This window comes from Poecilia formosa, unplaced genomic scaffold (assembly GCF_000485575.1).
Source record: "Poecilia formosa unplaced genomic scaffold, Poecilia_formosa-5.1.2 Scaffold282, whole genome shotgun sequence".
NCBI lineage: Eukaryota > Metazoa > Chordata > Actinopteri > Cyprinodontiformes > Poeciliidae > Poecilia > Poecilia formosa.
The window spans coordinates 423,060-443,944 of NW_006800221.1; the positions used below are offsets into that span (position 1 = coordinate 423,060).

A 20,885-nucleotide genomic window follows, 5' to 3' on the forward strand; every position below is an offset into this window, starting at 1 on the left:
TTAGATCACATGAGACTAGATAAGAAATGTATTTGTCCATTTTGTACATATACATGCCTCAATGAGAGGGACAGAATGTGCTACAAATGTTTTCCTGCTCAAAAAATGATCAACTTTAGCTATAGCTTTCCCCTCCCTTTTAGAGCATCAACATGAAACTATCTCATAATAAGACAAGGAGGGCAAGCTAAAATATTATTTGTTTTTATTCTTAAGAACTTTATGTTGTAACCTTGGATGTGCTCCTATCCCCTCATCCTTACTGGAAGTGTGTAAGAATAACGTCTCAGCAAATTTTAACTTCTCCTTGAAACAGGAACAAGCCCAGATGACGAATTAATAGTCAAACACAGGAAATAGTGTTAACTGTTCATTTTATTATCATGTGTACAAAAGTAGGATCTGAACATTCGCCGTTACAGACACTTAAAAAGCCAAGTGTTTCATTCACTTGGCAAAAGCTGTCGTCATAAAGGCATTGTCACGTATGATCCAGACAAAAATGTGTCCATTCAGCTTGCAGTTTATATTCAAAGAGATGGTTTTCGAAGGGTTAATTATGTGGTTTTTAGTATGGCTATGCTGCACATCAGTTTAGCTTGAACAAACCCATGCTTTATTAAGAAGTCACATGAAGAAAAATAAAACCAACAGTAGTTTTTTTTGTAATTCCCTGATCTACAGGCATCAGAATACAGAGATAAACTCACTGTAGACAGTAAATACAAGGATGTATTTAAAAGGTACACAGAAAGCCAGAGATTAAATGAAATCATGGCAGTTCAGCACTTAAAAAACAAAAAAAACATTTCTTTTTTCAAAAATAAGTTAATACTGGAATTATGAGGAATTAAAATGAAAATGTGACCACCTCAAAATGTAAATACATGTTTTAGGTATTAAGAGATGTCAACGCAGAAGGCAGAGATCGCCTTCGCTTCCAGTTAAGATTGTCGTGAGCTGATTCTGGTTCTGTTCAGCCGTGTCAGTACATCCATCCGCAAAAAAATGAAAAAAAAAAAACAAAACAAAATAACAACATGGAGACAGTTTGCTCTAACCGTTGATGTGGAGCTGAACCTGTGAAACTCAACCAAATAAACACTCACTCACTCACTCACTGACCATGCTCTTTCACACAAACAAAATCACTTAAGGCGTACAGAACATACACACAGGGCACCTTTTCTGATAATGTTGCACTTTAAAAGAGGCAGACGTTAAATTAAAAACTTTTAGCACGCTCGCACAGATCGACAACAGAACTTTTGAATGGCTTGAATAGCCGCTTAAACAGAAACGGGCCGTCCATGCGAGTGAAACAGAAGTGCTTGACTTTACTTCCCTTTTTTTTTTCTATTTTTTGGTTTTCCACAAGCATCTGATTGACCTTAACTCAGACCTTCACCTGATTCCTGAACGCTGACGCGAGGGGAACGGGAGCTCGCTGCCATGAAAAGCATGACTCAGAGATGAAATGACGTCTGCACAAAGCTCCGGAGGTCAGAGAAACAAAAGCATGCACTGATAGCAATACATAGAAAGGTCTAGTTGAGGAAATCTGAATCAGCTGGAAGTGATATCCTGGGAAAGCTTTCTGAGATTACCTTAGCACTGAACAGTATTTTTTAAACTGAGGACGAAATGTAGATTGGATATCGTCAGGCAACGTTAAAAAGTACTAAAGAAACCATAAGCTATCAGCAGCAAATACAAAGAAAGCTGCAATTACGTTTCAATTTGACACTCTGCAGGAGGCTGCAGAAGGGAGGGCTGCACTGCACCACCTTAATGATTGCTTACAATATCAAATTTACTCTGGAGTGACATAAACCATCTCCTACATCCTCTCCCTGTATCTAGTCACCTACAGCACAACAGTCTATGCAGCTCTTAGTGCTAGAGACAAAAAAAAAAAAAATTGCTTCTTCATGAAGGGCTTCAGTCTCAACCCCGCGACACGCAACTTTTTCCACACGTCGTCACCTTACAGTCAGAAACGTCCGTGTGTTACGTTACGATTTGTCCACATCAGGAAACTGGCTTGAAAGGAAGAGCGGCAAGAACAAAGCAACTGATGAAAGGGACACAGCAGCAAACATGCAAAATGATGGTGCTCTGGTCTGACTGGACCAGATTTGAACTTTCTGGCTCACATGCAAAAACACTAAACATGGCAGAGAACGAACACTTTACTTCACCGTGAGAACACCACAGAACATGGCGGTCCTGAATGTAGGATGTATTTAAACTTATTCACTAGCACAGCTGACCAGTGGCAGACATAGTGCTATGTCGACTTTAAAGCATTTTCCTTTCATGTTTTAACATACAATGTGGAGAAAACTACATTATTATCAGCTTATATCATGAATAGCACTTAAAGAGAGAACAACGTATAGATAGCAGTGATTTCTGATTTGCAACTACATCACCCTCAACTTGGGTGTCACGTTATTCCAACTTCCAACATCCAAGACTGATTTAACTGAGAAAAATCACATGCAGTCAGATCTACAGTTGAATGGTGTAGATAATAAAAAAAAAAAAAAAAAAAGCTAAAATGGGTTAATCATAGTCCAGACCTAAGTACGTCAGAAAAAATATAAATGCACGCCACACTTTTCAGATCTGTTGAATAAAAACCTGAAAACCAGTCTTTTCCTTCCAGTTCGCAGTTATTTCAGATGCTTTGTGGTTGTAACTGTATCTCATGAAGTTTGAAAGAAACATAAAAATTTGAGGGTGAAACATGATGAAAAGTAAAACAATCTGTTTTATAAGGCACTGGTATTAAAAATCATTGAAGAGTCCATCTTTTGCATGCTTATTAGGATGGATTTGTCACTAAGGCAAACACAATTTAAATCCTTCTCTCATGTCTCTTATCACATAACAGACTCAAAACTTTCCTAGTTATATAGGAAAGAGGTCGAAAGACACACTCCGTTATACAAACACTATTTGATTATAAGCAACTGCTGACTGCGTGTTTTTTTTTTTTTTTTTTGCAGCTTGTCAATAAATTTTGTTGATGTATTTACATGCCTGGTTGTTTATTTACATGTTTATATTAACAAGAATAAAATAAAATAGCTGTTCTGCTGTTCTTTTGTACAGATGACCTGGGCACAATTTTGTGGTCAATTTTCAATTGACGATTTTCTAAATCTTTAATCTGTTAGTATCAATTTCATCCAACTCTAACGTCTCTTTAAACAACTAAATTTAAATGTGCACTTTTTTTTCCCCCTTATTTTGGGATACATTTCAGTAAAGCATTTTGCTGTTGTTTTAAAACAAAGAATACGTATTTATGGAGTGGACATTTGAAATGTTTTAAGCCGCTTAAATCAAAGAAACTGCAAACAGTAAGGTCTGTTTATTTGTAAAATAAATGGATCCTTAAAATGACTAAGATTTCCAAAACTTCCAAGATTATTTTTTTTTAGCATGTTACTAATATTAAAAATAGTTAACTACATTTTCTCCTTCTGTAGCAACTTCTACACTGAAGAGAGTATTTGTCAGCACGAGCTGTTGTGCTTAGGTATTGCCCACTTTTCCAGTCGTTTATTGTCCGATAACGGTAACTAGATGATTTATTTGACCATGTCTAATTTCTTGGATGCCGTGCATAAAAGTTAGTCTTTAAAACTGGGATGCACTGATCCAAAATTGATGTTGCCGTGTTGGTTAATAACTGATATTGTACATATTTCTTTAAAAATGACTATACTGCTCTTATTGCTTCTCTGTTTCAGTTAGAAACCCAAATAATCCTGTGCAACGACAATATAAAATACATAAATTAGTCAAATCAAACCAGTTCTACTTATCGGACCAATACCGGTTGTTGAAAACTGACTCGCATCCACTGCTACCAGTGTTAATACCAATGTATTGTGCATTCCTATTTTGAAAGAAATCACAATAATGAAGTTTCTGCAGAAATTATGCTAATATTGCTGAGGAATCTCCAAGTATCTGTGACACGGAGCTAACTACTTTTATAAACTACTTTTTTTAGCAGGTATTCTATCTTTTTTTTTTTTTTTTTGCATTAGCCTATTAAATAACAAGTGTATGTTACAAAAAACAATCACATATCTTTGCCTTTATAATGTTGTACCAATAGCAAAAAACTTTACTTTTCTGTTATAAATAAAAGAAATTATGTCATTTGATAAGGGTTTTGTTTTGCACAAAGGTTACATACTGGCAAAGTCTTCTACCAGCCCATTCCTTCCTCCTACTGTACCTTTAAAAATCAAAAGAAAAACAGCTGTGAAGAATAAAAAAAAGCATTAAATATTTGAGCTATACATTTTACAACACAACAGAAAAAGCCCTGACGATGTTTGTGATCATTAACAGGATATAGCCAGTAAAAAACGAAGGCTACATTAGCAATAAGAGACATTTGGCAGGAGTAGACGTAAGACATTTGCTCCACATGATGCTATTAAATCCCAGGTCTAAACAAGAAAAGTGTTTCAAGCAGACAAGGCATGCTGCACTAATTTGGAGTGTGGAAGGTGATACAGCTCACTCTCTCCGATCTTAGTCGACAAAAAACCCGCTTCCCTTTTGGAATCCGGTCCAAACTAGTTCCTGTCGCTTTGCAATTTCGTTTGTCCTCGGCTGCTTTGCGAATGAATAAACACATTAGTGGCAAATGTCTACTCCTTTCCGTGGAGCAACGTGAGCATGACTATACAGTGAGAGTCTGCATGGACAAAGCGCTGCAGACAACTCCTCTCTCCTTCAGACTGATTCACATCCTACGTGCTTCCAAAATGAACTTTCCAAGATTTCCAGATTCAGAACGTAAGCCATGGTGTGAATCAATTTGCTGAGTAGTTTCCATGATGCTTATGGTTTGCATGATTGGCATATATTGGCAGGAAAAAGGTTTTTTTTCCCCCTTAAAGATTTCTTCTGTTTATGTGTTTCCAACACACATAAAGGTTTGTGATCATCAAACATATCTGCATGTGGATAATGTCTAAAGTTAGGATTTAATAGTTCTAAATCCTTCAAAAAAATCGTGATCCTTTTCGCATAAACATCAATGACTTTCTTTCTGATTCTTGAATTTTTTTCAAATATGGTCTCGTGCTGCTTTTTGAGATCTTCTAACCTGCTTCGTGTTGTCAAACAGGTTCTACTTAATTTGGGACAAGCAGTTTGACAAGTGAAAGTAATTCAAGATATGCTCTGTCACATTTCATTACAGGGCCATGTTAGTTTGGATAGCTTTTTTTTTTCTTAATAAATCATTAAATCACAGTGTGAAAGCAGCTTTTTGTGTTTACTTGGTTGATATTTGTCTGACATTAACATTTCTTTGATAAGCTTACTAAAAACAAAAGAATTCTGTAAGGGAGTAAGTAAGTTTTCATGACATTGAATATGTTAATCTGAAAACAAATGGAGCTGAATAGTTGGTGCCATAATGTGGCTTATTGTACATTAGAGTTACATTTCATTCTTTAAAATAAAATATGTTCTGAAATGAACAAAGGTCACTTAAATTATCTGACTAGTGTACATGTTCCAGAAGTTCACAGGAAGTGAACACTTATTTGCTGAAACTGTGTTTCTGAACCATCCTCTGGTTCTATCTTCAGTCATAATACTCTGCCTTCAAATGCAGCTAAGCATTAACAAAATGTTTATAGTGTTTGATTCCCAGTCACGCTGTTTCCTGGTTGCACGTCTAAGTAAAAATAACATTTGGTGACGGAGCAAAAGACAAACACTGAAGCCGGCTTCAACTTCTTCCTGTGCAAGTTACAGCTTGCCACACGAGCTGATGAGGGGATTTATAACTGCAGGGTGTTTTTAGATGTAGTTTGTTCTTAATAATTATTTTTTTTTTTGCAATCATTTCCAGCGGTTTTCTCAGAATTAAGGCCGAAGCTGCGAGATTACCTGTGCGATGATTTGTTCGTAGTCAGAGTCATTTTGTGCCCATAAGAAGATGCATGATGAGATTAAAGAGACGGATGGAAAAAAAAAAAAAAAAACAAGTTCATGCCTGACCAGATTAGGTTTGAGTCGAGAAACGATTGGCTTGATAACATCCTCAGATTCAGCGAGCCACGTTGTGCTACAACTGAAAAAACAAAAGTTCCTCCGAGATATGAAGTCCAGAGGAGGGATGGGTGAATTCAGCGTTAAACATGTTTCATTTGTGCAAGTACCCTGTGCTCGGTAAAATAATAATAATAAAAAAAAAGAGTACAGTTAGCTCACTGGCAGAGCTGAGTCGTGCAAAGTCGTCCGATGAACCAGTTTTGCTTCAGAATGATCCCACTATGGCATGCATATTTAACAGCAGCTTCCAGATTCTCGGCAGCTTTGCAATCAGGAAAAGCTTACTAATCAATCATCCTGTCTGCTCCTGAAGCAGACAAGCTGTCAGTTTGCCTTTGCTTTCACGGCCAATGCAGCTGCGTCTGTCTTTAAGGTTGTCCTGGCTTCAACAAGCCTCTTTAAGCTTCCCGTCAGCATTTATGTTTTGGCTCAAACTTGCTCCTTATCGGCCCTCCACAGATGCTCCTTGACTTCCGTTGGCAGCGTGTTGAACAGGTCTTCCTCCACCACCAGGCCGCTCTTCTTCAGCAGCCGACACTCGCCGAGCTCCACCGGGAGGCACTCGAGACGGTTGCCCCTCAGCTCCAGCTGGGTCAGCCCGGTGAGTTCCCCGAAGCGCGACGGCAGCGTCTGCAAGCAGTTGTTCCCCAGGTTCAGAGTGCGGAGTTTCTTGCACTGAAACAGCTCCGGGGGCAAAGTCTCAATCTGAAACAGAGAGATTTAAAAAGCTGATGCCAAGAGGGGTAACAGGAAGGCAATGTTTGAAAGTTTTTATATTTTGTTGTGTTTCAGCAAATGCAAATGTTTATAATGTGAAAAGTACAACATAACTGTGAGACAGAAGGACTATGATGCATTGTTTTAACATATTTTTGATATTGCAATGTCATTGTCTTAAAATTTCCATCTTTAAGACAATGGAGGTCTTAAGACCTGAAACTTATAAAAGTTTCAGTTTTACAAGTGAAACTTAATTTCAGGATTTCGAAGAGTGAGTGTCAAACTTTTTAGGTTTCATTTGTAAGACAAGGCTCTTCAAATGGTGGCCCGAGGGCCACAAGTGGCCCAAAACCCATTTCCAAGTGGCCCAAACCAAGTTTTTACTAGGAAAAACAATCCACATAATTCATTGAACTCTATCTACAACCCCCAGAATACTGTGCAGTTCTGGTTTAGATTTGACTGAAATGATTGAACATTTTGTTACCGTACTTTCTACTGATATTTATAATGTCAAGGTATATACTGATATTGATTTACTGCCCAGAGCTAGTTTATGTAACTGTAAAATTCACAGCAAAAAACTGTAGATTTAACCTCACTTGAACTGACAAATACTTACCTATTTTACCATTGCATGCAAATGCAAATGTTAACTTTTGCATGTTGGACACATGTCAAAAATAATATCTGTAACTGTCAAATTTCTGGCCTGTCGTAACATGTAATGGAGTAGCCCATATAATCCCAGTGAGAATTCGCAATCTGACAAAGTTCAAGGGGTGTGAATACTTTTGCAAAGCACTGATTACATTAGTAAGCAATAATACATAAAAAAAAGCCAGCTATTTCTGCTTCATGTCAGAAAGAAACACAAACCAGACATGAAAACAGGCGCTGTCAAAACAAGATAAAAGTCTCCTTAAAATGCAGCCTGCCTCTCTGAAGTCTCATTAAGCATTTAAATCACGACCAAAACAAGACCCAAAGAATAAATCCAGTGATATTCATATTTACTTTGTTCTGATTGCTCCAAGAAGTTGATTCTCCTATTTAATTTCATACGAATCACAGCTGAAATGGGAGGCATTACCATGAATTTCACTGTTAAAATCCACTTGAACCTGGTAATATTCTGAAAGTGTAAACAAACTAGAAGAAGAAGTACAAAGGATTGGTCCTGAGCTATTCGTGGCTGCTCGCAGACCTGCTGCAGGTTATTTTCAGCAAGAAGCCACTCGAGCCAGCGCAGTAAAACAGCAGTAATAGTAGCGTTAACTGAAAACACACCATGTTTGCACGCGGAGCTCGAAGCAGCATTTCTTGAGGAGGAATCAGATAGTTTTTTAATCTGAATTCTTGAGCAAGTTAGATTTTCAAACCAAACGATTCATGTATTACATGGAATATCACAAGCTGTTGTGAAAAAGTGTTCTCTTAACAACAGAGGTTGATTGTCAACCTCTGTTGTTGACAATCAAGTCAACAGAAATTGACTTGATTGTCTGCTAGGATAAATTGTCCTGCTGCGTGTTGCGAGTGTTTTCTCTGTATTTCCTGGTAGTGAGCAGCATTCATGGTTCCATAAAGTACATTAGGCTGGCAAAACTCAGAAGAAGCAAAGTCACCCCAGATCATCACAAACCACTGTTCCTTTTTCTGAAATGCTGTCTTAGCATTTCAGAAAACAAGATCCAATGTAACTGGAAGCACGCCTTTCAAAAAAGTTCACATTTGTGTCCACAATTTTGCCCAGTCTCTTTCTTGTTTTTTAACCATGAACTCCATCCTCAACAAAAAAACTCGAGGTCTTAAGCGATTTAGATATTGTTCTGAGTTATTTTGTGACCCCCGAATGACTCATTTAGTTGCTCTTGAAGTCGTTTTTGAAGGCCAGCCTCTCCTGGGAAGGTTCTCTACTCCATTTGTTTTCTCCATTTCTGAACAATGGCTCTCACTGTGGTTCGTTGGAGTCGTAAAGTGTCAGAAATGGCTTTTACAGGTTCTATGCGAGTGATTTCTTCATTCTGAACAGAAAACAACCAAAAACAACCAAAAATAATGTCCTTAATCACAGTTACATCATGACCAGAGCCAGTTACTCGCGCTGTCTGGGTCAGGTTAATCTGGATAGTTGTCTTTTAAAAACTGGAAGGAAAAACTGCTGAAAACTTTGACAGCAAGTAGCTTTACACAGAACTTTAGATAAATAGGAATGTTTCAGCTTCTTACCCTGTTTGCTGTCACGGCAAAATACTGCAGGTTCTGGAGGAAGCCGATGTCTGGGTGGATGCTCGTCAGATTGTTGTGGCTCAGATCCAGGAAGCGCAGCTTGCGACAGAAGAAGAGCTGGCTGGGAATCTTCTCGATCTTGTTCCTGTTCAGGTAGAGCCTCTCCAGGTTGGTGAGCGTTCCGATCTGGATGGGGATGTAAGCGATCTGGTTGTACCAGAGCTTCAGGCACACGAGGCGGTACAGGTGCTGGAAGCTGATGATCTCCTCTATCGTCTTCAGGTTGTTGTCCTTCAGGTCGATCTCCTGCAAGTTGTGCAAGCTGAAGATGGAGTGCGGGATGCGCTCGAGGTCACAGCGAATGAGCTCGAGTTCTGTCAGGTTGACCATCTTCTTGAGGCTGTTGAGCACCATCAGCTTGGTGCCCTCGTTGTTAATGGACAGCTTCTGGAGGTGCACGCCCACGTCGGTCACCACCTGAGGAAGCTTGGTCAGGTTGCTTTTCAGACGCAGCACTTTCAGGCTCTTGAGCTCCCGGAGCCCGTCGATCACGATGAAGCGATTGTTCTCGGCGCTCAGGTTTCCAGTCAGGTGCAGCTCGCTGAGGTTCTTCAGGCTGTAGATCCACAGTGGGATCTCCTTGATGTCCGTGAACTTGATGTGGAGAGACTTGAGGTTCTCCCTTAAGAAAGCCAGAGCTGGAGCTTCAATCTTAGCTGGAGTGTGGTAAAGCCACATCTCCCTCAGGTTGGAGAGCTGGGCGATGATGGGGGGTATCGTCACGTCCGGGATCAGCTCCAGCTTCAGAACCTCCAGCTCCACCAGATCGAACACCGTGTCGGGGATCCCGCTGAGCATGAAGAGATGAAGCTCCAGTTTCTCCTGGGAGTTCTTGGTGATCCGCTGCCTCAGCTTCTCTAACGTCCACTCGTTGTTGAGGTTCAGCTGCCTCAGCTTGTTCTCGCTGACCTCTGACAGGAACACGGCAAAGCGCTTGGAGTACAGAGGGTCATACTGATCTATCATGTGTAGCATGAAGGCAAAGTCGTTCTTGAGGTCGGGGATGTCACTGTAACTGCTCTCCTCGCGGATCGACTCGAAGGAGTAGCGTTTGAGGGAGCGTCTCACCATCCAGCAGAGCGTGTACATGCAGATGAGGCCGTAAACAATAACCAGGCTGATGTAAAAACAGGCCAAGATCTTGAAAAGAGTCGCCAATGGATGTGCACAATAAAACAGACGGTACCCCGTCAGTTTCTCCATGTTCACTGAGCACACCACGCTGAACTTGATGCAGCTTACGTAATAGCCTGTGTAGCTAATTATCAGTATGAATTTGATTACTTTGATGATGGTCTGACGTATGTAAAGGCGGTAGACTATGTCGCCTTCCTCAACGTGAATCCGGAACTTCTTCACTTTCTCAAAAAGTGCCTTGGCCTGCTCCCCTTCCTTTTTGTCCAAAACCCCGGTCTCAGAGCGATCCACAATCCCTTGCTCGATCCTGGACTTTGTTCGCTGGAGCATGGGAATGCTGGCCTCGACATCCTCGCTCACGCTTGACGCCTTCTTATCCATGGAGCCGTTCGTTTTCCCCACCGGTTTGGGGTCGCTCTCCTCCACCACGGTTTCAGACAAAGCCCTCGTTGTCCACGGCGAGTCGAAGCACTTGAGGAGGATGGAGACAAAGTGCTCCAGTTTGGAGCTCGTGCGTGGGAATTTGAACCAGAAGTTGCTGCAGGCCAGGAAGATGAGAGTGTGGAGCAGCACCAGATAAGGGAAATACTTAGCAAACCAGTGCAGCTTGTTCTCATAGCAGACGGCGTCGACATAGTTGTACTGGTGTCGATCCAGGTCGTATCGAATGCCTTTGGGCTCTGGGGCGTAGATGCCTGTTCCATTTGGCATGGCATCGCAAGTGTCGTTGAGGATCCACTTGCAAGGCAGGCAGATCATCTTGTCCTGCGTGACCTGAAGCGTCCCGCCGAACACCGCGATCATCAGCATGATGATTGAGATGTAGTCGGTGAAAACGTCCCACCATGGCTTCAGGATGCGGTATGTTGGCTGGGTGTCAGCAAAGTACCGAAGCTCTGTGATGGGAATCATGATGGTTTATCTGTGAAAGCAGGAAAAACAAAATATTACTTCTTTTTATTTGTTATGGCTTAGAGGAAATGCACAATTTGTTCTTCCAAAATTGAAAACATTTTCAGGGAAATGAATCTCAGTCTTACCTTTCCACAACAAATAATACTTTTTTGGTATTGATAGTACCAAAAAAGTATTACCAATACTTTTTTGGTATTGATAATACCAAAAAAGTCCAGTTTTGGTATTACTGTATCTCTTAGGTAAATAACAAATTTTGCTGGATATTAAATTGTCCCAGTATTTATTGTGATAAATGATAATATTGTTGATATAGGAGTGGGATCATTTGCAAGTAATACATTGGTAATGGGAAAATAATGCAAGTTCACCCTCTTAAAGACAAATTTGTACAGAACACTAAACACTGAACCTGGAAGATTTCAAACATCCAAAATAAAACACAACAACTGAAACTAATAAATAAAGCAGAAATAAAAACCACTATTTAATTTATCCTGTGTCTAATTGATTAATTGCTTACTGTGACAGGCTTACTCATAGGAACATCTTCATATGTGTCTCTTACTTCAAACATAAGTCTTTTTGCCATATCATCATGTATCGGGTAATAATCATGTAACTTGTTTTGTGCTTCAACAATGTGCAGTATGAACAAATATGCAAATTAGCCAGGTGTTCATTTTCATACATCGAATATTGATGTCTGTTGAGTTATGATAACAAGGAAATAGGAGATACATTCATTCAGTCACCCCTAACAAAAGTCATTTAGCCAAGATCTGGGTATTTCCTCATAATTAATTAATTTATAGTTGTAGCTTAATGCAAAGTTGTGAACTCACTGGAAAAGAGGAGTTATTAAACTAAAACTGGCTAATTAGAAAATAACTTTAAATAAAGAGTCCACTGGCATGCTGAGTGTGTTTTTTTTTGGGGTTTTTTAACGTTACCACAGTGTGTCATTGTTGTTGCATTAAGAATTCAGGAAATTGTGTAAAATTTTAAAGAAAGGGCAGGGCAGCAGCACTGAACAACCTTAAGTTTTTCCAGGTTGTTCAGCCTATATATTTTTATCAACATAATGCAAGATTTGATTTTCTGATACAATTCATGATGAGCAATCAACAAATGCTAGGCATTAAACTCCAAAATACGTATTGTATTGTCACCCTCACACTCCATGCAGAACGTAGATGCTAGCGATTGTCAAACCAGATAAAGGAGCCTGGCAGACACAGTGCAGTTCAGACAATTTTCAAAATCAGCTTCTTTTTCTGAAATAATGTTCAAGTTTGAACCTTTGGCTTTATTTAAAACCCCACTTTACCATCTTAGAAAAATACATGGACCTTCAGATGAGCTCTGTCAATCAGGTAACTCTCACTGACAAATCAGAGCTAAGAAGAAGATGCTGATCTGACATCAGGAAACTGTTTAAATAGAAAATGACAAACTTTCTACTCAAAAAGGAAGTGAAACTTATCATGCTGATGGCAGCTTAAAAAAACAGCAAACTTTTCAGCTGTTCATTTATGCTAGAGTATGACTGGAAGATAACAAGGAGGCTTTACTAAGCAAATAAGAAAAACAAGACTGTCTGAGAGCTACCAATGCTAAGACGCCAACAATTAAGTCTTACAGTACATTTATTTTAAGTTTCTCAATATCATTAACAACCATTTCCATCTTATAAGACCTGCTTGACCTTAATACAGAGACACATATAAAAAAGAAAGGTATGCGGGTGGTTTTAGTTCTCCAGATTCTCTGATTTGTCTTTAAGAACTGTAACATAATACATATGAACAGCATTCAAAATATTGTTCCAGCAGTCCTGCAATAAGTAGTGATTAATTATTTATATTGCAAGCGAGGCAACTTTACACCAGATGAGAGGCAAACCACTAACAAGGCTTTACTCTTAATTTTAAAAAACAGACAAAATGGTTACAGAGTGACTCTGTAAATTTAAGCAAAAATTATTCTAATTCAAAAATACCTCATTGACCCAAAAGGGAAATTAAAAAAGCATGGTAAGTCATTAAAAAAAAGTATTGTTAACTTGTTCTAGACAGATTAGGAATCATAGAATCTTCTATGTTGGGCTTCACTTCCCAGCAGCTGCTAAAATAGCCCTCAATAAGAAAATTCACATGGTATTTAGCAACAAAACCAATTTTGTGACACAAATGGGATTCATATTCCAGAGTAATCCTGAGATTAGAACTACATCTGACACTAGACACAACATCAGGAATGTTTATAATGACAGTATGCCACGCTCTTGATAAAGGGAAGGAAAGTGGGCGGTGGAACTAGAATAAATAAACTTTGTAATTAAAGCTGCAAACGGTGGCCTGTTGCAAGAACCTACTGATATGTTCATGTAAACTATAACAAAAAGGTTGTGTGATCTAAAAAAAAATGTATGATGTTACCAAAGTCAACTTGTTATAAAATGGGGACATAAAATAAGATTTCTTCTGCAAGAGTCTTATTGCTATCTGACAATATCGCTGCGACACAGAACACAAGTTTAACATTTGCTGGGACCTAAGCAGTCCCAAAGGAAGATGACATCATAAGTGTGTTCAAAAGGAGAATTTCAGCATTGGATTAAACAATCACTCTGCTCGTGAATCTCCTGGTGCATTTCTTTTAAAATAGTTTCTTAAACAGAGCAGCTATTGTCCAGGCTACGCTCTACAGGCTAAGAGCAATGCAGGCAAGACCAGCCTGCCTAAAGCAGGCATGTATTTTTTTTTATTGTTTTTACAGGTGATCAATTTCACTTGTCTATACCAGCTACAATTACAAAATTAACTTGTTGGGTTTTTATATTCAGATTATATGAAAAAAAAACTTAATTAACCCAAAAAAAAAAAAAAAAACATATTGTTGGACAGTGATGCTGAAGCTTAAGGCAGGAACGATCTCCAGTGGCAGTCAGTCTGGAAATGACTGAAAAAGGCCTCTGACTGAAGACACTGTTGCTGTAAGACAATCTCCTGACGGTCCTGACATGCTAACAACTCAACGTCCAGGATGTGCACTATGGCTGCACAATATATTGAAACTATATAATCATCATTGTCATCATCATCATCACATTATCAGAGTGTGCAATATTAATATCACAAAGGACTGCTTAGAGTGTAATAATTGCTGGGCAGAGTGTAATAATAGTTGGGCAGAGTGTCACGGCAACAAATGCAAACCCCAGACCTAAATGACAATGCTCCAAAATGCTAAAGGTCACAGAGTGATGGAAGCACAGATGAGAAAAAAACAAAAACAAAATGGGAATATGTCACCACTAATGTTGTTATCGCAATGATATGATATGATTGGCTAATATTATCACCAACATAAGATATTCTATGTGTTGGCAAGCACTGCTAATCCATCTCATTTGCTTTTGAGGCTCCTCTTTAAATCTCTGTCTGGCCCTATTGTTAGAAAGTTGGATATATGATACGATATAATGATATATGATATGATGTGATGTCATGTGATACTATATCATGTGATATACCATAAATTTGATATATCACACCAATCATATGTACAATATGACATATGTTATATATAATATATACAAAATCTTAAGATATATCATATATCGTATGATATATGATAGAGCAGCATATAGTGTAATATACTTGTAAGCAGGAAGAAAATCAATGCATCGCTTTTTTCCACAAATGAGAACCTAAAATGTTTAATGTAAGTCTCTACTTGGTTTTTTTTTAATCTAAAGACCAATTTTTTTCCTGTAAATTTCTTCTCTGAAAAGTTGCACAAGTTCAAACACACTGGCAGTATGCTAGATGTTGTCATTCTTCTTGTATATGCTATATAAAATGCCACATAAATAAATAAATTCGGTAAACAACATGTCCTCTGGAAAACAGCTTAATCTAAAATAGCTTTTCATTGTTAACGTTCAATAGCTCAAACATGCTGAATAAATAACGCCAAGAGGGAGGATTTATGAGCAACCTTTAGGCTTCACTGAAAATGGTTTTGGGTTCTATGTCTGATTTTCCATATCAGAGCCTAGTTTTGTCTTTAAGTGTTTTTTCCGTCAGTCCAGGGTTCAACTGGCAGCCTCTGTGAGGGTGTACATCTATTTGCAAGGAAACCATAAAGGCACAGGATTCAATCTGGCTGAACAGGAAATGCGGTTTGGAGAAATGCATAGATTGAGAGACGGACGAATGCCAACATTCCTGGCACTTACAGTAGGCTTTGAAGCTCATTTATGTAAAGCACAACTGTTAACATTTTCCCCACAACAACTTCAAACTAAGTGGTTGGAAACACCCACAGGATCTGAAAGCATCATCGGCACCTCTTTCTGACTCCTTCACACCACATCTGCAGATGGCTGCCTAAAAGGGAATTAAGATGGAAAGCGATGAAAAAATATCAAAAACAATAAGCTTTAAAAACCAACCGGTTTTCCAGAAACTTCTCGGGGTTTCTGCTGCAAGCGAACAGATGCTTGATACTGACAACAAAAATCTGGGTCATAAACAGAGATTTGTTGAGCACAGGATATCATTCTCTGATTACTAAACAGAGTTATCGCAGCTTTTAAACTCAGATCCTTTTGAAACGCTGTAATGGTCCACAAAAAAGAGCAGAAAGAGGCCTTCAAGGTTTAGACAGACTAGAGTTTCTCCCAAACAGACCTCCTTTTCCCCCTCCATTCGCCTAGCAGAGTTAGGTAACACACCCTTCAGTCACCACCAGCTTAATAAATTTGTTATTTGTTCTTGCTGCCCCTTGGTTCAGCAGTTCTCAAGCAGGTTAATGTTAACCCCTGTACTTTACATCTATAATAAGTTCAAGCATTACTCTAAATCTTTTTGAGACAGCTCTTTTGATTTTTTTTTTAGCAAATCAAAGAGACTGCAGTGGATTTTATCTTTACTTGATTTGATTTTTGTGCCTTCCTGTAACATGTTGGTTTCAATAAATCAACACCCTGAGCCTGTCTGCTCAGGGTGTTGGATGGAACATGCAAGATTTTGTATTAACTGGGTCAAACTGGTTCTGACTGACATTTTTTTTTATGACAGCTCTGCTGAGATCATATACACCCACACACAGAGATGCTCACAATACAGATCTTGGAACAGAGTACAATCAAAACTTTAGAAAGCTTGTCAATATATATGGAGATAAATTAATATTATTAACTTATTAATTACAGAGTATTTTTCCAAAATGGGAAAAAAAAAAATCCCAATTTTGTTACAATTGGCCTTAAAAAAGCTTTCAGAAATCTCATATATTGACAGGTTCTTCTATGGACTGTTTACTCAAGAAACAACTTGGACCTGGCCAGTCTAAAGAAAATCATCCCCGCAGCATGATGCAGCCACCACAATGTTTCAGGGTGAGGATGATGTGTGTTGCAGGTTTCTGTCACACACACACACACACACACACAGTGTTCAGTGAGCAGCCCACGAAGTAAAACTTTGGTCTCATCTGACCAGAGACTACGTTAAATTGGACTTCTAACAGCTTTCTATAAGCATTATCGCTCCACTCCACAACATAAACCAGATTGGTGGCGAGTTGTACAACTCAGCTGCTCCCCAAGAGACACAATAGGACTCTTGACTACTTTTCTTATCCACACCATTTTGTAATAAACCACCAATATCATCTCATTTATTTATTAAATACTAAATGCCAATAAATTTTCTTTTAATTATAATTAAATGTATGTAGTTTATTTAAATAGCATCCCTCAATATGCTAGCAATAATAATAGTAGCAATAAACTGCGGCAATAAACTAATTATACCTCTATTGTACCATTAAAACCAGACCTAAGAATGAAGTCTCAGTCTGATTAAGACTTTATTATTTTATCGACAACATTAAACACACAATCTATTACAGAAGCTTTTCTTTTTATCCGTTTATAACCTCCGAGAATAAGCAGCAGTGTGTGGTTGAGCCAAAATAACAAAACACCTCCCTGGCCTCCAGCTGGAAAGAGTTTTTAGTTTTATTTCTAATAAATTACAAGAGAATTCCGACTCTGGCTATGATCCCATTAGACAGAATTGGGTGCGGTTTCACCAAAAAGAGCGACCTTTCTTCAGACGGACTCCTCCAGAACAACAACCCGTCGACTAGAGACGGGAAACGATGTCTCATCCCTCCCGACTCCACAGCAGCGCGCTGCGGCAGTAATATCTCTCACAGCTAACTAAGAAAAACATGCACTCATATTAAAGACAGAAGGGGGAAAACTCACCTGTGTTTTTAACACTGGTGTGTCTCGCCTCCTCCGTACACGGGTGACACATTTCTCTACCGGTTCTCAGTGACTGGGGCCGCTCGGACACCAGGCCGGAGCCTCGCAGGACAGCCGAAGAGCAGAAAACAGCATGAAGATCCGAGAGCGAGCCGAGCAGCGGTTCGTTCACAAAGCAGCAGGAAGTGCTGCAAGCGCCCCGCCTTCAAAATAAAAGCACGGATATGAAGAGGGCACTAGTGTTTACGTCACTGTTTCTGTCTGGGACAAGAGTCCCTTGGCTGATTTGCATTTGTGACTTACTTTTCACATTTTTAGATGTCTGACTGAGGTAGTCAAAGATTAAATTGGCTCTGCTTTAAACACATCTAATGTTATCTTAAAAGCTTTTAGAGTAAGAAGACCAGTTTCCCTTTATCCATGGTCCATGATGCTGCCATCACCATGTTTCATGGAGATGGTGTGATCAGGGTGTGGTTGAGTTAGGTTTTTTTTACACATAGCGCTTTGTATGCAGGCTAAAATAATAATAATAATAAAAAATCAATGTTTGTCTCATCCTATCAAAACAACTTTTTTTTTTCATGTGTTCCCTCCGTGAATTTAGACCAATTTTAAACAGGAGTTATATCTTTCTTCCTGCAGTGGGTTTCATCCAGTCAGTTTTGTAGCAGGCATGCTTAATAGTCCTTAATAATCGAAAGATAGCTGTGACAATTTTGACCTCTTGCTGCTTCTCTGATCAGTTTAGATGATGATCAACATGTCGTGGAATGAATAGAAATATTCTAATTTTTATTTGAAAAAAAAAATTGGATTGAATGCTCTTTTACTCCCACTTTATATTTATGTGCTTTTTAAAACTGTATGAGTATTTCAATTTCGGAACAGGAGTTGATATCAAAATCTGTTTGTCTCCCCCTGGTGGTGCTACGTGGAAAGACATATTTAGCTTTGCTCACTGTACCTGAACCAGAAAATAAAACATAATTTCTCCTTTATGTAGTCAAATTAGTCTTCCACTCACAATAAAATATTATCTCAGAAACTAAACACGACTGAAAGTAAATCCAATGTCGAATCTTTGTTCAAAGAGAGTGCATGTACATAGAGAACAAGTCCCGAGAACTTTTAAGCTGTTACAGCAGAGATTTACCATGAAGAGACACAATGTATTGAAGTGACACTGAGCATAGATTCAGAAGTATTTCTGTAGCTCATGTTTGAATAACCTCTAAGACAAGTAACTGTAATAACTTCCAAAAATATGTATGAATCATAATCATGTGATCAAATTTCATTCATAGAGAACGTTTGCAACAGTCAAATGTAACACAGAATGTATCGTATTGTAAATAATTGTACACAAAAAATGCTAAACTGAATAAAATATTCTAATAATGAACTTAATTTGGACAACTGGGATCATAGAATGAGAAATAAAAATATTTAAAAATATATACTTTACTTAATATTTCTTATTTATAAATATAAATAATAAAATAAAACACATACATTTCATTTAATTTACAATGAATCTTAAAGCAATAAGTATTGAAAGCCTGATTAAAAGATTAATAATATTGATGGCCTTAGAATCAAATGAACAAATGAAGTAGAATCAAATGAAGGTAAAATTGACCAAAAATTTGATAGACAGATACAGAAAGGTCTTATTTTTCCTTGATATTCTACTTTAAGAAAATAAATGCATTGCTTACTGCTATTATCTATGGTTAGAGTTATCTGGCCTTGTGCCTCACCCTTTTGACTAAATGATACCTGTCTTGACTCATTTGTCGTAGGTGTGTGTTGTTTGTTTTGTACAGCTATATGTCCAGAATGCCTCTCCCTCTAAATTTTGAAAAACTATGGCACAATTCACTTAGGGACAACAGAACATTTACAGTGAAAATTCAGTTTTAAATTGAAACTCTATTGCTAAGCTTCTGATTAGCAACAGATAATTTCTCTAAGCAAAATTCTAGGTCGTTGGCAGAAAATAAAAATACTAGTTCAAAGGCAATCAAACCGAACATTGAAATATAATTTTCCTAAGCAACATTTAATGCATCAGCAGTAATTTTAACAACACGTCTGGAGAAATTGTCATTAATGTTAGTTTGACGTCATTGCATATCTTATTTTGAAAAACCAAGGACGGATGATGTCATCAAAGCGCGTCAATTTCTCCCCGGTTGATGAAACTTAAAACTTATGTGCCCTTAAAGTCTTTTCTGTCTCCCTAAAAACAGCAATTATGCTAGTTCTACAAAGGTGTCTTTTTTTATTAGAGTTTCCCAGAGGGAGGCTCCTTGCCAGCCTGTTATCGCGGTGTTACCACAGGCGGGTTAACGCATCCAGACCATGTGTATTATTTCACCGTCCGACCATCAGAACCAGGTTAGATCAGCTGTCGTCACAGGACCATCATGTCCTACCTGCTCATCCCAGCTCCTTCAGAGGATTCTCATCTTCACCGCCAGCCAGAGAGGAAGCTCTGGGAAAGATCCAGTCAACACATTATCATCTTGTTTACACATGCAAGGTAGCACAACTATTCGACTGTGGTTTTTTGTTTCCGTCTTGTTTTCCCAAGCTCTGTTCTCTTAAACTGTAGTTGTGTGATGCAGTCTGCAGCATTATGTTTAGGTAACAGGTGTTGAAGATTCGGGCTTTGCCATGTTTGCAGGTTTGCTCCACAAGGTCCATGCAGAGGATCTCTAAAGTGGCCTACCATAAAGGGGTGGTAATAGTGACCTGTCAAGGGTGCAAGAACCACCATATCATCGCCGACAACCTCGGCTGGTTCTCAGATCTGGAGGGGAAGAGGTTGGTGGAGCCGCAGGATTTACACCATAATAAACATAACAAAGACATAACATTTTTTAAGCCATGCACAGTGCCTTACAAATGTATTCACATCGCTTAAACATTGTTGTTCTGCTTCATGTTTCAGAAACATTGAGGAAATCCTCGCCGCCAAAGGGGAGACCGTGAAGAGGATTGAAGGAAGCGATGCTTTAGAAATAGTCGTGGAGGAAAAGAGCAGAGGCTATTCACAAAAAACTGACAAAGAGAAAGAAAATGAGCCAGAAACAACATGATTTAACTAATTGCATTTGCACTTTGTACTGCTATGTATATATATTTATATTTACAATAAACACAACTTTTTGACCGTGTTGAGGGAGAGTTAAGTGAAAATGTTTCAAACCAGGTTGCAACTGAGTTTTAAAAAAAGATACAAAAGCATGAAAACAGATGAAAAGTAAAAGTTTGAACAAATACATTTTAAATATGTGTTTTTTCCCTGAAATATCTTCTGGATGGTTATTCGGTTATTCCATATCAATAAGTGAGAAACACTCCTGGTGCGTTTTTGGTTATAGTTTTTTGGGGCCTGCCCTTGCACTGCCTGGCAGGAATCTAT

At 38.5% G+C, this 20,885-nt stretch overlaps 2 protein-coding genes across 2 annotated transcripts; one reads left to right on the forward strand and one right to left on the reverse strand.

Annotated features, from left to right (window-relative positions):
* Nucleotides 1-4,043: 4,043 nt before the first annotated feature.
* Nucleotides 4,044-17,638, reverse strand: lrrc8aa (leucine rich repeat containing 8 VRAC subunit Aa). The gene is made up of 3 exons (XM_007571545.2): nt 17,453-17,638; nt 9,055-11,173; nt 4,044-6,807 (listed from the first exon to the last, which is right to left on the reverse strand). The coding sequence occupies exons 2-3, from the start codon at nt 11,161-11,163 to the stop codon at nt 6,532-6,534; spliced, it is 2,385 nt and encodes a 794-aa protein (XP_007571607.1). The 5' UTR covers nt 11,164-11,173; nt 17,453-17,638; the 3' UTR covers nt 4,044-6,531.
* A 1,962-nt stretch (nt 17,639-19,600) lies between these two features.
* Nucleotides 19,601-20,641, forward strand: dnlz (DNL-type zinc finger). The gene is made up of 3 exons (XM_007571546.2): nt 19,601-20,000; nt 20,145-20,284; nt 20,412-20,641. The coding sequence occupies exons 1-3, from the start codon at nt 19,713-19,715 to the stop codon at nt 20,557-20,559; spliced, it is 576 nt and encodes a 191-aa protein (XP_007571608.1). The 5' UTR covers nt 19,601-19,712; the 3' UTR covers nt 20,560-20,641.
* Nucleotides 20,642-20,885: the final 244 nt, after the last annotated feature.

Coding starts and splice junctions, on each gene's coding strand:
- dnlz (XM_007571546.2), top strand. CDS start 19,713: ATGCTAGTTCTACAAAGGTGTCTTTTTTTATTAGAGTTTCCCAGAGGG. Junction 20,001..20,144: donor ATCTTGTTTACACATGCAAG/GTAGCACAACTA, acceptor CCATGTTTGCAG/GTTTGCTCCACAAGGTCCAT. Junction 20,285..20,411: donor TCAGATCTGGAGGGGAAGAG/GTTGGTGGAGCC, acceptor TTCATGTTTCAG/AAACATTGAGGAAATCCTCG.
- lrrc8aa (XM_007571545.2), bottom strand. CDS start 11,163: ATGATTCCCATCACAGAGCTTCGGTACTTTGCTGACACCCAGCCAACA. Junction 6,808..9,054: donor TTGCCGTGACAGCAAACAGG/GTAAGAAGCTGA, acceptor TCTCTGTTTCAG/ATTGAGACTTTGCCCCCGGA.